The following is a 15,378-nucleotide window of genomic DNA, read 5'->3' as shown; positions in this document are numbered from 1 at the left end:
TGCGCCATGCCAAGATCACTAAATATCTATCTTGTACATGTGTAGAAATCCTCCACGACGGTCCACATATGATCCAATTGGGACATTAACAAGTATCACGTATTCTAATATATTAAAAGTTGTAAAAGTGTCATGTTCGCTAAGTATGCTCGCCAGTAACATCAACTTTGAGTTCCAAAACATATTACTTTTTGTTTCAATCATTTGTGATTTAGGTAGAATATTGGATCAACAAAAAAAAAACGATAGCATAGCATTAGCTTGCATGTGCTACATCAGGACAAATGCAGGGATAACAAACCAACAAATGTAATAATTAATGGTATATGTATACATATATATATATATATATATAACTTTAAACTTTTTGTTAGAAGAACCCACCATATATATAATTTAATATAGTAATATAATACATTTAATCAGATTAATTTCATAATTATTTGTTCTTTAAATCTCATGGTACATGATAACTAATGAATATTTAGTCGAATTTCAAATATGACAAAATTTTATCTATTGTATTATGGATAGAATGGTAGCTACGATATCACCTTCTAACAGTTTTCATCTGTGAAGTCTTCCTGTCACATACTCTTTTAAAGAAATATTCATTATTCCATATTTTTAAATTCTCAAAGCATGCATGATTGAATTTATATAATTTCTTTTGGTTATAAATATCTACAACTAAAAAAAAAAAACTGATTAATTATTATGAAAAAAAGTTTTCTTTAAAACGGAAAAAGAAAGAATGCATAAGTCCAAATTCACGAGTTGTAAATACTATCCAGACTCCAGTGTTTGACTAATCATATATACAACTTCAATTCAATCCCAGCATATATTTTTTTTTCTTATATAAAAATGATCAAATGATAATGGTCTTTCACCAAAGTTTTGGTAGTGGATCGTACAATTAATTAGGTATATAGCTAAACTATCATCGTGTTATACCATAAGCAGAAACCCAATTTGTAATTAAGAACTTAATTTAGAAAATTCTTAAACCAATAAGAAAACATTTTATTAATTTAATAATAGTTTCATCCGAATTATCGATTAAAAGTAGATCTAAATCTTTACATTTTCATCAAAATTGCTATTGATTCTTTTCAAGTAACAGTCCAACTAACATTAAGTAACGAAATAATGTTTTCATAAAAAATAGCTATATAAGGACAAACTACTATAATTTCATTTGAATAACCCTATAACGTTTGGTTCTCTGCTAGTATATCCAAAATTTTAAAATAAACGTGTCAAAAAGATACAAAACATTAAAATGCCATATTAGTATATATATTTTGAAAAATTCTAGTCAACTATGCTTTCATGTAACGTATGTAGTCACTATATATAATTTCGTAATTAATGTTGTCATACTCTTGTGTGATATTTTAGAAAATATCCATTAATATATTGAGTATAATAGCCAACAAAAAAAAAACTTGTTTTTATGATATTATAATGTTTTTGTAAGAAAACAAAAGTAACAATATTCAGATTTGTCATAAGGTAATAAATACACTAGAAATAAATGTAGAAGAATAAATATAGGTAAATAAAAACAAAGAAAGATAGTAATGAGTTATCCAAAAAAAAGTAATAGAAGAATTATTTTTGAAAAGTCATTGGATTTTTCTAGTAAGTGTCCTTCGTGTTGCATCTCAATTCTCCATTGATTCATCACCACTAATCATTTTCTCACCAGAAAAAAAACAACACAACAGAGAAACTCACACTCTTTATATTGGTAGTTCCGTTTCATTCGACAAACACACTTCTAACTCTTTTAACCCAAAAAAAAATGGAGGGAGGAATAATACATGGAGGAGCAGATGAATCAGCTTTCAAAGAATGTTTCTCTCTAACATGGAAGAATCCTTATGTTCTTCGTCTTGCTTTCTCTGCCGGAATCGGTGGTCTTCTCTTTGGTTACGACACCGGTAAGTTTTCTAATTTATCCACTCATGCATATATGTTATATATGTATGTTTGATGGGTTATATACATATGTATGTGTATATACATGCAGGAGTGATATCAGGTGCTCTGCTTTATATCAGAGATGATTTCAAGTCTGTTGACAGAAATACTTGGTTACAGGTTCTGTTTTACTTGGAATTAATTATGTCATTATGTATGAGTTTTTTGGTTAATTTTAAGGTTTTTTATATAATAAATGTTTGATGTAGTAATGACATCTCAGAAGCAAGAAAGAGATCATGGCCACAAATTAAATCATGACTTTGAGAACTTCAAAACTTGTTAGAGAAAAACTGTTCTGTCTCTAAAAACTATGGTATTAGTTGTAACAGTTTGTCAAAGCATATATATAAAAGAAAGATCATCAGGGTTTGGATTCTGTTTTAGAGTATGATTAGCACCAAACATCATGTCGCTTTTTTGCATTCCCTTTGTACACATCATGCCGTTTAGTATTTACCGTTAAGAAGCGCCTAAAGCAAGTTCCATGAACATACAAAGATACAAGCAAACACTAAACTTGAGATAAACACAATGGAACAGGAGATGATAGTGAGCATGGCAGTTGCAGGAGCCATCGTTGGAGCCGCCATAGGAGGTTGGGCGAACGACAAATTAGGGAGGAGAAGCGCGATTCTCATGGCGGATTTCCTCTTTTTATTAGGAGCTATCATTATGGCGGCTGCTCCTAACCCGTCCCTCCTTGTCGTTGGCCGTGTTTTTGTGGGCCTCGGGGTCGGGATGGCCTCGATGACCGCTCCTCTATACATCTCAGAAGCTTCGCCTGCTAAGATCAGAGGAGCTTTGGTCAGTACTAATGGGTTTCTCATTACCGGAGGACAGTTCTTGTCTTACCTCATAAACTTAGCCTTTACTGATGTAAGTGATACTAGCCTAAAGACAGTGAAAGATCAAACTTTGGCTAGTTTTGAAGTTTTTAATGTTCTGTTTTCTCTGTTTTTTAGGTGACCGGAACGTGGAGATGGATGCTCGGAATCGCCGGAATTCCAGCTCTTTTACAGTTTGTCTTAATGTTTACACTCCCGGAGTCACCTCGATGGTTATACCGCAAGGTACATTTAGATATTTTTCTCTTCTCCAAGATTTTGTCACAGACTATGATGAACTAAAACGTGTGTAAACAGGGAAGAGAAGAAGAGGCTAAAGCGATTCTAAGAAGAATATACTCAGCAGAAGATGTAGAACAAGAGATACGTGCACTTAAAGACTCAGTTGAAACAGAGATACTTGAAGAAGGGTCTTCCGAGAAAATCAACATGATCAAACTATGCAAAGCTAAAACCGTTAGACGAGGACTAATAGCTGGTGTTGGTCTCCAAGTGTTTCAACAGTTCGTTGGGATCAACACAGTTATGTATTACAGTCCAACCATTGTTCAGCTTGCCGGTTTCGCTTCAAACAGAACAGCTCTTCTCTTGTCTCTAGTTACCGCAGGACTTAATGCATTTGGTTCTATAATTAGCATTTACTTCATTGATAGAATCGGAAGGAAAAAGCTTTTGATCATTAGCCTTTTCGGAGTCATTATCTCGCTAGGAATACTAACCGGTGTTTTTTATGAAGCGGCTACTCACGCTCCTGCGATTAGCTCACTCGAGACACAAAGGTTCAATAATATTAGTTGTCCGGATTATAAGTCAGCTATGAATACCAATGCTTGGGATTGTATGACTTGTTTGAAAGCTTCTTCTCCATCTTGTGGCTATTGTTCCTCTCCCATTGGAAAGGTAAAATACTTTTCGAAAAGACCAAAAATATATTTTGAATTCAAGATCCTTACTTATATGATGATGGCAGGAACATCCCGGGGCATGTTGGATCTCTGATGATTCGGTTAAGGACTTATGTCATAACGAAAACCGGCTTTGGTACACGAGAGGATGTCCTAGCAATTTTGGTTGGTTTGCTCTTCTTGGATTGGGACTTTATATCATCTTCTTCTCTCCTGGAATGGGGACTGTTCCATGGATAGTTAACTCAGAGATTTATCCATTGAGATTCAGAGGAATATGTGGAGGAATAGCTGCAACTGCAAATTGGATATCAAATTTGATTGTGGCTCAATCTTTTTTGTCATTGACCGAAGCTATTGGGACTTCTTGGACTTTTCTCATCTTTGGAGTGATCTCAGTCATTGCTCTTCTCTTTGTTATGGTTTGTGTTCCGGAGACAAAAGGAATGCCAATGGAGGAGATTGAGAAGATGCTTGAACGAAGATCGATGGAGTTTAAGTTTTGGAAGAAAAAATCAAAACTTGTTGAGAAACAAAACCAGAGTGCATGAGAGAAACTCTTAAAGGAAGCATAATCAATGAGAAAGCACATGAGACTTGTAACTTGGTATTGAAACTTAATAGTGACAAAGTGATCTATTTTAAGAACCAGTAAAAAAGTGTTGTTATGAATCTACTTATTGGAGCAAGATCCTAGGAACTAGATCTTACCATATACAATTGAAATTTCACCAAAATCATTTTGATAAGACCATTTACTTATGAATAATATGAACACAGAAAAACACTTTTATAAGAAACACATAATCTGGTCTAATTATTGTCAATGGTTAAGGACCCTTCGTTTCGTAGTACTTGACTCTTTAGCTGTTGAGCATGAAACTGACAAGTACAAGTGTAAGTGCATATAACAAGTATTGTTCTTGAAAACTTGAGTGATTCCAATTGGTTTTTTTCCTATTTTTGCATTAGAAATTATCTAATAATAAAACCATATAAAATACCATTTGTGTTATATTCTTAGTTCGGAAACACAAAGCAATTATGTTTAATATATTATACATTCGAACCACATAAGAGAATTAGAGATACATTGGACACTGGAGTAAAATATATATTTTTGGCAAAATAAAAGTGAAAAATTCGATGTGAACCAAAATATTCTGAATGTGCATCAATAAATGCCTTTGGACAGTGACACGTGCGTCGCAGTCTCGAGCCAGTCTCGAGCCCGACGTTAAAAACCAATTCTTCATGGAAGCACACAAATATTTATTTACACAATTCTGAAATATTACTTAAAGACATGTGATGTGATACAGTATAATATATGAACGCAACATATCCCTAAAAATGGAATGTATTTGGTTAGCCCAAAGTGGGTTTGTATCGACATATCGTGTGAGATGAGTTAAACTTTTTTGATATACTATAACATGAGTCGGAGAAAAAAAAGTACGTAAGATGATTCATATTTTGGAATAATATATGGGTTGAAACATTATGTGATGACTGACGTACGAGTGACGACATACTAGTATGCTATTTGCAAATATTTGCTTTATTTTCACTCACTGCATCTGGATGGAACTCAATTTACAAAACCCATGTAAATTTGTATATAATTTTCTTTGACATGTACTATTTTAATATTTTTGTTACTATTTTTATCTTTCTACAACTAATACATAACATTAGATCTATAAATTTGTTAAACTTTGCTTTATACAGTATACAAAAACGAATTTTGACATTGTTTCCCTATCAAGAAAATAGTCTTAATTAGAAAGTCGTTATTGGTCGGAAGTGTAAAGAAGTTCCCAAGTTGACAATAATTTGCTTACTGAGCTACCGAGGTTAGGGATAATCGTCCAGGTCTTATTGTGAAACATTATTTAGTTTTCAAAAATTATTTAATAATTACTCTTACTAGAATCATGTTCTTACTTTACATACCAAGTATTGATAGTTCACTTAGTTTCAAAGATTTCCTTGGAAGGAAGGTTGAGTATTTTTCCCCAAATTTGAGTCTTTACGTGGAAGAAATTAAATTGTTTAGGCTTTGAAAATACAATCAAAAAGTGGTTCTAAAGCTCAAAGCTTGTTTGTTACAAAAGAAAAAATTAATATTCTTAATTACTTTACTTTTATTTGAGAGTCATATGTTTGGCCTATCTTACATTAAATCCAAATAGGTCATTACCCATGATGGCAACATGTTTTAATTCATGATGTTTCTTTTTTCCTATTTCGGTTAAGTTTTGTACTAAAACCTCAACCATATCTAAGCAAACAAAAATATCATGGTTGGCGTAGGCCGAGTAAAAGCGTGCATCTTTTGCCACGGTTAACTCATAGTGTACTGACTAAATCGGACTCCCGCATATGCCCAACAAAGAAGTTATACAATTTGTGTCATGACCAATATTCATTGTATGATTAAGGTTACTGAATTTGGCCAAGAACCCCATATATTTTATCGCATGCAAGAAGTGAAGCTTCTGCCTTTGAAGCCCATGTGTCCACTTTGTCACCTCGAGAGTGTCTTTTCTTCACCATAGCATGAAACATTATGTAAGTTAGATGTTTCTTGAAAATGTAAATTAAAACAATATAGGCTATATTTGCATCAAGGATGTATGCTTATTCCTAGTTATATTGTCTTATCAGATGTAGTGTCATGAACCTTATTTATATGATTAAAACATACATTATACTTCAGTATAATTCGATTAATAGAGGGCAAATTGATCGAAAAAGAAAATAAAAGGGCAAATATTGATATTCTAATAGTTTAGTGGCAGAATTGAAAAAGGAGAAAGAAAGAAGGGTAAAAGAGAGAGAAAAGAACAGAACAAGGAAAGTACAAAATAGTCCAAACAGTGCACTTGTCTTCCCTTGTCCGAAGGCAACTGTTTGATATTTTTCTCTAACAGGTAATAAAACTCATATCTCTAGCCTCTCTCCCCATTTCCCATTTTCTGCTAATTTTCTTTCACTTTCTCGGCTGATTTTCCTGGGAAAATACTCTTTATCTAAACGTCCTAAAACACTACTCAAAAACGAATGTTTTTTTTATGTTATAACTTATATTTGTGTGACTATTTTGATATAACTATTATTGCAGATCTGTGGATCTTAACACTTCTCTAATGCTTATAATGACGAGATCTAAGCATGAGAAGGAAGAGATAAGAAGCTCATGACAAGAATCTGAAGAAAATTAAATTTGTTTTTCACTTATCGCCGCCATTGTTGTTCTACACTGAGCTTAGACAGTTGACACCTGTAATCCAAAGTGAGTTTTCTCTTAGCTTGTTGGTGATTTTTGAGGCAAACCCTTTATTTATATTTTAAAATCTCTGCTTTATTTAATGTATCAAGATTCTTATTTTGCAAACTGCCATGTAATTTAGGGCAAAGCTTCTAGCAAGAACAAAATCATTAGTCTTGTTCATCTTCTTCACTTAAAAATCTCTCCTTTAATTTCTGGGTATTTATTATTTTCACCAAAGCTCATAATCTTTAATAAATTCCTATAGGTTTCATAGGTTTTATATAATTAATTTAGGGTTTCTGAAAAAGGCTCTTAAGCTATAGGTCTATGAACATGAATAGATTTGGCAGATCTACAAATTTTTATTATTTTTAGCCTTTGAGCAGTGACTTTAATTTCTTCTTACTTTAATTTTTGCAGATTCAAAAGTTTATCACTGCAACATACTCAGGCTTTTTACTTAATTATCATAGCTCTGATAAAGTATGAGAGTAGCGTTACAATGGAGGTTGACGAAGACATTGAGTTACAAAAACATCAAGAACAACAAAGCAGAAAGCTACAAAGATTCTCAGAGGACAACACTGGACTAATGAGGAATTGGAACAATCCATCGTCTCGTATCATTAGGGTTTCACGAGCTTCTGGTGGCAAAGATAGACATAGCAAAGTGTTAACATCAAAAGGTTTAAGAGATCGAAGAATACGTCTCTCAGTTGCTACAGCAATCCAGTTCTATGATCTTCAAGATCGTCTTGGATTTGATCAGCCAAGTAAAGCTGTTGAATGGTTAATCAATGCAGCTTCTGATTCAATCACTGATCTTCCTTTGCTTAACACAAATTTTGATCATCTTGATCAGAATCAGAATCAGACCAAATCTGCTTGTAGTAGTGGAACATCTGAGAGTTCGCTGTTGTCGTTATCAAGAACAGAGATTCGTGGGAAAGCAAGAGAGAGAGCTAGAGAAAGAACAGCTAAAGACAGAGATAAAGATTTGCAGAATGCTCATAGCTCATTCACTCAGCTTCTCACTGGTGGTTTTGACCAACAACCGAGTAACCGGAATTGGACCGGTGGTTCTGATTGCTTTAACCCGGTTCAGCTGCAAATACCAAACTCTTCCTCTCAAGAGCCAATGAATCACCCATTCTCCTTTGTACCTGATTACAACTTTGGAATCTCTTCTTCTTCTTCTGCCATTAATGGTGGTTACAGTAGTAGGGGGACCCTTCAGTCCAATTCACAATCTCTCTTTCTGAATAACAACAACAACATTACTCAAAGGTCATCGATTTCTTCGTCTTCTTCTTCCTCTTCTCCAATGGATAGTCAAAGCATTTCCTTTTTCATGGCTACACCTCCACCTCTTGACCACCATAACCACCAGCTTCCGGAGACTTTTGATGGTCGGCTATATCTTTATTACGGCGAAGGAAACCGGAGCTCTGATGACAAGGCAAAGGAAAGGAGATAGTAAAAACAAAATGCTTCCTTTCATCTCTCGCCAATCTTGGTTAGTCTTTTTCTATCTTTTTAGTATCTCAATTCTTCAGTTTTTAGAAAAATGGTTTATGGATTAGTTAAATGTAGTGATAGTACCATGTTGTTTGATTTGTTATAAATTTTGGTTTCTTGATTTCACAAAAGAAAGATGGTTTATTGGGGCGTGGCAGTGAGTCATATTTTGTTGGTTTCATAATTTCATTACATTTTTGTGTGTCTCGAAGTAATAATGACTTTAGGATTATATAATCAATGACATGTGGATGAATTTGAAAAGAGGGCTTCATCGTCTGTTTTTGTCTCCTCATGTGTTCTATGTTGGGTTTCCTTCTTCCTCAGCATCACCTTGTTCCAATTTGTGATCATTTACTTATTTTCTCTAAGGGTAGGTCATTTCATTAAATTTGTGTCCCATTTTGATGTATTTATTCATTCACATGATACAGTAATTCACCTAAACCTTTTGACTCCATTGAATTAGTTATATATATATATTAGTATTGCAAGTTCTTGGTTTAGGAAATCTTTATAGCAATTTATTTTAATATGGAAAATGTAATGAGGTGATGAACTGTTTTGGATAAGAAAGAAGTTAGTTAATATTTAATAATTGGCATCAAAGAATCAACATTTGACAAAAGACTTTGCTATGAAGAAAGTTTTGTCCTTAATAGATAAATATTTTATTTAAGAGAAAAAGATGGGAAGTTGAGTGTTTTTTGCCTGGCAAAATTGTTTTAAAACATTGTCCTCCTGAAGTGGCACCACATGCTATGTGTCGGACTCTAATTATCCCATCTCTTCATTGTTGTCATGAGCTCTTTCCCTTTAATTCGGAGCACTCACATTTTTAGATCTCTTTCACATCACATTTTGAGTGATTCATATGTTTTCTTTTACCTGAAATCTGAATTGATGTTGTTTTGATACATAAACTAAGTGGAGCTTGGTTGATTGATTCATTTCTTAAATTTCTTACTTTTTGGTTTGATACTATGGGCACTAAACTACAGGAACTTCTTTAATAACAATAATATAGACTTTGGTATCAACATAGCACTGATTTGTAAAGGTTGGATTTGTTTCTAGTAATGAGGAATTGTAAGGCTAAATGAGTTTTTATAGTTCATAATGTATTATTGTGTGAAGGAAGATGATTAAACTCCAGTGGTTGTTATACATTACTTCCACACTTCGATTTCTTGATAATGGGTTTGAACAACTTGGTCGTGGCTCATACTTTCATCAAGATATATGGTTGATATATGAAAATGTTTCTTGGAATATATGCAGGAGTGGAAGTGTAATTTGTGGGAAGACGATGTTTGTGCAGCCCTGAGCATGTATATGAATCCTCCATTGCAATCATAAGCCAGGTTGATTGTATGTTCAGACCGCGAGGAATTGTTTTTGTTTGATGAGAAACATGTGTTATGTAATGAATCATATATATGTCTCTATATGTGTTCATGTTCATTGTCATAAACTTTGTCCGAAACTCGGACCAATGTTTTCAGGTCATCCTCATTCTGTTGGCTGCATGTTATGTAGCATTTTTAAGCTTCTATGTTACAATTGGGGCAGTATGAGTAATACAAGAGCATATATCAAATTAGAGAGGGGATAAAAAGGAAGATCAATGTCTAAAGTAGTTAGCTTCAAGAACAGAGTATCCAAGTATCAAGAACAGAACATCAAAGTGTCGAAATAAAGCTTATACATATTATTACAGACTCTTTTGTAACATAATCCCTTACGTGTTACGACGATTCACATCCTTCATATGTGCCTCTTTTTAACACAGATCACACACATGTTCTTCCTCACTCGCAGACTTCTTTTACAAGAGTGTATGTACAATGGCGTTCTTCTTCGGTTTCAGAGAACCTCCCTTCGGCATCCTCCATGCCTGCAGATTCATTCGACGCAGGCCTCATGACTGGCGAAGCAGTATGTCTCAAAAAAAGTCGAGAGATTTGCGGTTTTTGGCTTCAGGACATTTGTGAACTCTCTGTTCTCTTTCCTTCATTCTCCAACATATGTGGATTTGTTTGCTCCCACCATCTGCAAAATGTCTATGATTAACACTGTCAACACCTTCCCCATAATCTAAACCAGATATAAGACTCTAATATGTACGAAAAGCAACTCAAATTTTATTCATTTTGGTCACAAATCAACCGCATCAGTGATACATGATCTCAGCTCAAAAACATCATCACCCAAGCTAATACAATTCGAAGAACATGAGGACAGACAAGGCAAACACACTATACTATGACTCCTCAAACTGGTTCTTGCATCATAAATGATAATCAAATTTTCAGATCATTGCTAATGCCACAAAGGGAAGCTAATTCAAACATCCAAACAGAGCAGTATACAAAACCATAGAATGACACAATGTACTATTACCTGAAACCGGTCATAATGCGAAATCAGAACGAGTTCATCTCCAAACAATAAGTCCTCCTCTTGATCAACATCTTCGCCACAGTCCCAAACGGTTCCTCAAAAGCATCAGACAACCAAGAAGCATCACAAACTTCCTTCTTAGACTCACTCGGCCTAATAGCCACCAATGTCGCACCTTTCAACACCGTCCCATCAGGTAAATCCAATTCCGGAGCATACCACAACCTCATATTCAACGCAGGCACAAGCGTCCTCTTCGAAGCAGAAGAAGCTGATAAAGGAGTAACTCTAAGCTCTTCAAGCTGTTCTCTATTCATACACAAAACACCTTGCCCATCAGCATCAGATAAAACCAAACGATCTAACGACTTATGCTCATTGATAATCGGTTGAAGAAGATAATGCCGAGCCGACGCAGCGATTAACGAGCTTATCGTCCAAACCACACGAAGCTTAAGCCCTCCATTAGTGTAAAACGACTCAGGTATGTTACCATTGTCTTCATCAACCGAATTCTCATGATTCTTCACTGAATTCGACTGAATCACCGAAGATGCTCCAAGTATCATACAATTATCAAGCGTAGATCCAAAATCAGCTCTCCATTTCAACAATATACCATCCTCGATACCTAATTCTCCTGTAGGAAGTTCGATTTTCAAAAACCGAATCTCACCGAAGTTTTTCAATACCTGAGTCGGAGAGTGATGCGTTACGCCGATCTCATCGTTAATCGCTGAAAACGACGCATCGAACGAAGAAGACGATCGTTTCGGTCCTAGAATCTGCCCTAACATTTGAAACGGTTTGAAAATTGGAGCGAATACGAGACGGAACAAGGCGGAGAAGGAGCCACCAGCACCGCCGGCGTCTGAGATCGATGCAGTGTTTAAAGAGAATCGATGATTCTCGTCGGAGGAAGAGGAATCATCGTCGGAGATAACACAATCAACACGGACGAGAACGTTCTCAACGAAAGGGACGAGAGAGTGGAATCTACGAGATACGATGCAGCAACGGCCGAGATCTTTGACGTCGGCGACTTTGTCGAAGATTAAGAGGAGGAGAGAGTCAGGGAGGAGATCGAAGTGGTCGAAAGAGGTTAGAGATTGAGGTTCTGGGTGGATTCGTGAAACCGGATCGGAGCGAAGAAGGTAAGACATGGCTTTGGGGGATTTTTCAGAGTGTGAGATCTGAGGAGGAAGAGAGAGAGATGGGAGAAGACTCCATTGATGGATTGATTTGGAGAAGATGAAGAGGTGTTGGCTCGTGATTGTTTTTGTCTTTTAGTGAGAGCAAAGAGAAAGAAGTGTTTTTATTTTTATTAATGAAATGTGATATTATCTCATTTTTGCATGAGTTTATGAAATTAATTATGGATTATGAGAAAAAAAAAAAAACTCTTAATTATTAAAATAGTTTCGCAATTGCGTCGGTGTTTTTTTTTTTACGAACTACTGTTACTATTTTAAGAAATTGTAAGTTCTCTTGATTATAAATAGTTTCGCAATTATGTAGATGTTTTACCAATTATGATATATTAAAATTTTTGTAAGTTCTTATTTAATCCGTGATATCATAAAAATGAATTAAAATTATATAATAGATTTTGGAGTTGGATCTATTTTTATTTTAGTAAAATTTCGTTTTTAATTTTTTTAAATACAAAATTAATATATAAATATAAGGATGATTTAACTGAATAACCATATTTGATAAACAAATTAAGAATATAGCACCATATGTATAGAAATTAAGAAAATAGCATGTAAGGATAAGGAAAAGACAATTTTAGTGTTGAATTGGAGGTGAGATGATTTAGTAACACTTACTTTAGTTTTCACCTATTTGTTTTTTTTTTGCTATATCTTTTCCAAAATATAAATTCCAGTTATAAAATTTCTTAGAAAAAACCCTATGTTTTTTTGTACATACAAAATAGTTTGAATTCTTAAAATCGGATCTGAATTTATAAAATAGTAAATAGTGTTTGTAAGTAAAAACATGTACTATTTTGGATAGAAATAAAATGTTGTATTATACTATTTTGGATGTATAGAAAAACTATACCCTAAGATACAACTTTGTAGTTTGTCATTTTCGTTTGTTTGTTATGTGATACAAAAAAAAAGAAAAAGAGAAGAGATTGAGAGAAGAAAGAAAAAGAAATGAAAAAGAGAGAAGAGAAAGAGGGACTTAGAATGAGGTGGAGAGAAAGAAGTAAATATGCCATTATTATATATAATATAGAGAGTATAGCTGATATTTTTGCCTTGTGTTACTTTCTTAATTTATAAGTTTTTGTTAGTTATTCTTGCAAATTTCCCTAAATATAAAACTGTCATTCTAAAAGAATTGAAGTTTAGTTTTAATGTTCTTTTCACTAAAGTCTTCCATAATTTAACGATTCTGCAATATAAATATTCAAAATATTACACAATACTTTTTACAAAAGACAAATTACATAATTTAGCGGAAATAGATATAAGGTTTTAAAAGTTTTTTTTGTTAAGTATCACTGTATAAATTTATTAATTAGAACGAACAAAATCTTGTTTTTTTCCTATTCATTTGATTTTTTTTTGTTGGAAAAAAATGATTTCTTAGATTTTAAAAATATTTTAATATATATTGAATTTTTGCATTTAAAATTAAATTATTGGTTGGAGTTGAACGAGAGAGAAGGCTACTGACTACTGTAGTGTTTGTATTACTGTCTCCGTCATGAGTTGGTAGTGGTACCAAGCTGTTTTTTCTAAATATGTATGCATTAGAAAAACTAATTAGCAATAATTCAAAAAGGAAAAAGACAACAATTTCATATTGGTTATTGGTGAAACCAACCAAGACGTTTTCAATATTTAGATACTCAAATTCTGTTTAAATTAGCATATGAAACACATAATATAATAGTTTTGTTAGTACAACCATCGTAACATAGTTAATTTAAATTTAAATCTGATGATGTGTAAACTATAGGTAACCTCATAACTTTTTAACACATTTCATGATTAATTGTTCCCAGTATATTTTATTCATGGTTAAAGCATTTTGGTTTTCAAACTCATGAAAAATGTCAATTAAACGAGATAGCTATGGACCAAAAATAATAGCATTGGTTCTAAGATTAGATTAGGTTTTTGACTAAAAAGGATGTTAGGTATAGTTTCAATCGCATGGCTCTTCTGAGAGTTCTTAATTCTTATTCACACAAAAAAGGTGAATGAAAGCAAAATCTTACTTGTAATCTACCAATATCTTTATCTTTAATCATGTTTTTAAATTTAGTGACATTTGACAATATCTTATTTCGGTTACTTAATTTGGTAAAAAGCTTTCTAGACAAAATTGATCCTGAAACATGCCCTGATTATTTGTGACACATGGGATGCATTACCAAAAGACTTGCAAAGGCATGTAAGAAAACTTACAGAAATTCTTCAGATATTTTCATGATCGGTGAAAAGTAAAAACAAACTTCCTGCCACGATGCTTAAAACGTTTATCCTTAGTCCAATTGTTAATTGCATATTTTAATATCACACGTCTATATCAAACTTTATCCATGGAAACCAATATATAGTAATGTAAATATCTCTGAATAAGTACTTAGTTATTAATCAATTATCAACCAAATCTACGACAATTTTGTGTGGATATTATAGTTTTTTTTAGTTAATGTCATAGTCATCCCTAGTGGACGTTTCTGGTATTGTCCAGAAATATATAAGGTTTTACGTAAGTATATGCATATCCACATAGAACCATATTTTGCAATCTTGGCTTTTCAGTCAGCAATATATGTGTCTCCACCAAGTGACGAGTTGTTGCAACTTGCATTTACGTTTTTTTTTAATCATTATTGTTTGACGTATATTATCAAAATGAGATTATGTATATTCGTGAAAAAAATCATCAGACAAGAATTAGAATTATTTTATTTTTAAATAAGATTGAGATTTATTTTCTTAATTTTTTTAACGTCAAATCTGTGATAGATAACTAGAAACATTTTTTAAAAAAAAATTAGCAAAAAAAAATCATTTAATATGTTCTCCAAATGATATATCAAGAGACAAAAATATTGTTTGACCGGCCGCTTTTGATTTTTGTTTTTTGTTTTATGCTGCAACCCTCGTCAACAGATCTTACCCTTGCAAAATAAATATTATTGACATATGATATTTATCAGCTTATATATTATATCTTTACATTACAAACTATCCCCCAAAATATTTTAAATTACGAATGATAATTAATGATTATAAGAATAGGAATATAATCACTGTTTTAAAATTGCATTAAAATATTACAAAATAAATAACTTATAGAGAAAATGATATAACATAAGTTTGCTAAACTAAGAAAATTAAGAGAAATACTAATCCATTTATTACTTATTAGTAAGGAATTGTGGGAGTATTATTTAAAGTTTGGA

The 15,378-nt window shown here is 33.1% G+C and overlaps 3 protein-coding genes across 5 annotated transcripts; 2 read left to right on the top strand and 1 right to left on the bottom strand.

Annotated features, from left to right (window-relative positions):
* Nucleotides 1–1,668: 1,668 nt before the first annotated feature.
* INT2 (inositol transporter 2) lies at nt 1,669–4,530 on the top strand. Its single transcript, NM_102761.4, has 6 exons — nt 1,669–1,949; nt 2,039–2,109; nt 2,533–2,868; nt 2,955–3,062; nt 3,135–3,737; nt 3,808–4,530. Exons 1-6 carry the CDS (start codon nt 1,811–1,813, stop codon nt 4,291–4,293), a joined length of 1,743 nt encoding a protein of 580 aa, NP_174313.1. The 5' UTR covers nt 1,669–1,810; the 3' UTR covers nt 4,294–4,530.
* Nucleotides 4,531–6,619: 2,089 nt separating this feature from the next.
* TCP24 (TEOSINTE BRANCHED 1, cycloidea, and PCF family 24) lies at nt 6,620–10,065 on the top strand. 2 transcript variants are annotated; one of them, NM_179399.3, is made up of 4 exons: nt 6,620–6,678; nt 6,870–7,040; nt 7,440–8,535; nt 9,819–10,065. In NM_179399.3, the coding sequence occupies exon 3, from the start codon at nt 7,522–7,524 to the stop codon at nt 8,494–8,496; it is 975 nt and encodes a 324-aa protein (NP_849730.1). In that variant the 5' UTR covers nt 6,620–6,678; nt 6,870–7,040; nt 7,440–7,521; the 3' UTR covers nt 8,497–8,535; nt 9,819–10,065. The 2 variants fall into 2 exon arrangements, with proteins under 2 accessions (NP_849730.1, NP_564351.1); NM_102760.3 differs by lacking the exon at nt 6,620–6,678 and having other exon boundaries at nt 6,684–7,040.
* A 49-nt stretch (nt 10,066–10,114) lies between these two features.
* AT1G30200 (F-box family protein) lies at nt 10,115–12,250 on the bottom strand. Of its 2 annotated transcripts, none has more exons than NM_202211.3 (2): nt 10,941–12,250; nt 10,115–10,600 (listed from the first exon to the last, which is right to left on the bottom strand). In NM_202211.3, the coding sequence occupies exon 1, from the start codon at nt 12,101–12,103 to the stop codon at nt 10,964–10,966; it is 1,140 nt and encodes a 379-aa protein (NP_973940.1). In that variant the 5' UTR covers nt 12,104–12,250; the 3' UTR covers nt 10,115–10,600; nt 10,941–10,963. The 2 variants fall into 2 exon arrangements, with proteins under 2 accessions (NP_973940.1, NP_564350.1); NM_102759.4 differs by having other exon boundaries at nt 10,115–10,589.
* Nucleotides 12,251–15,378: the final 3,128 nt, after the last annotated feature.

This window comes from Arabidopsis thaliana (assembly GCF_000001735.4).
Source record: "Arabidopsis thaliana chromosome 1 sequence".
NCBI classification, from domain to species: Eukaryota; Viridiplantae; Streptophyta; class Magnoliopsida; order Brassicales; family Brassicaceae; genus Arabidopsis; species Arabidopsis thaliana.
Note: the sequence above shows the minus strand (reverse complement) of the source record. Positions and strands in the feature narration are given on the sequence as shown.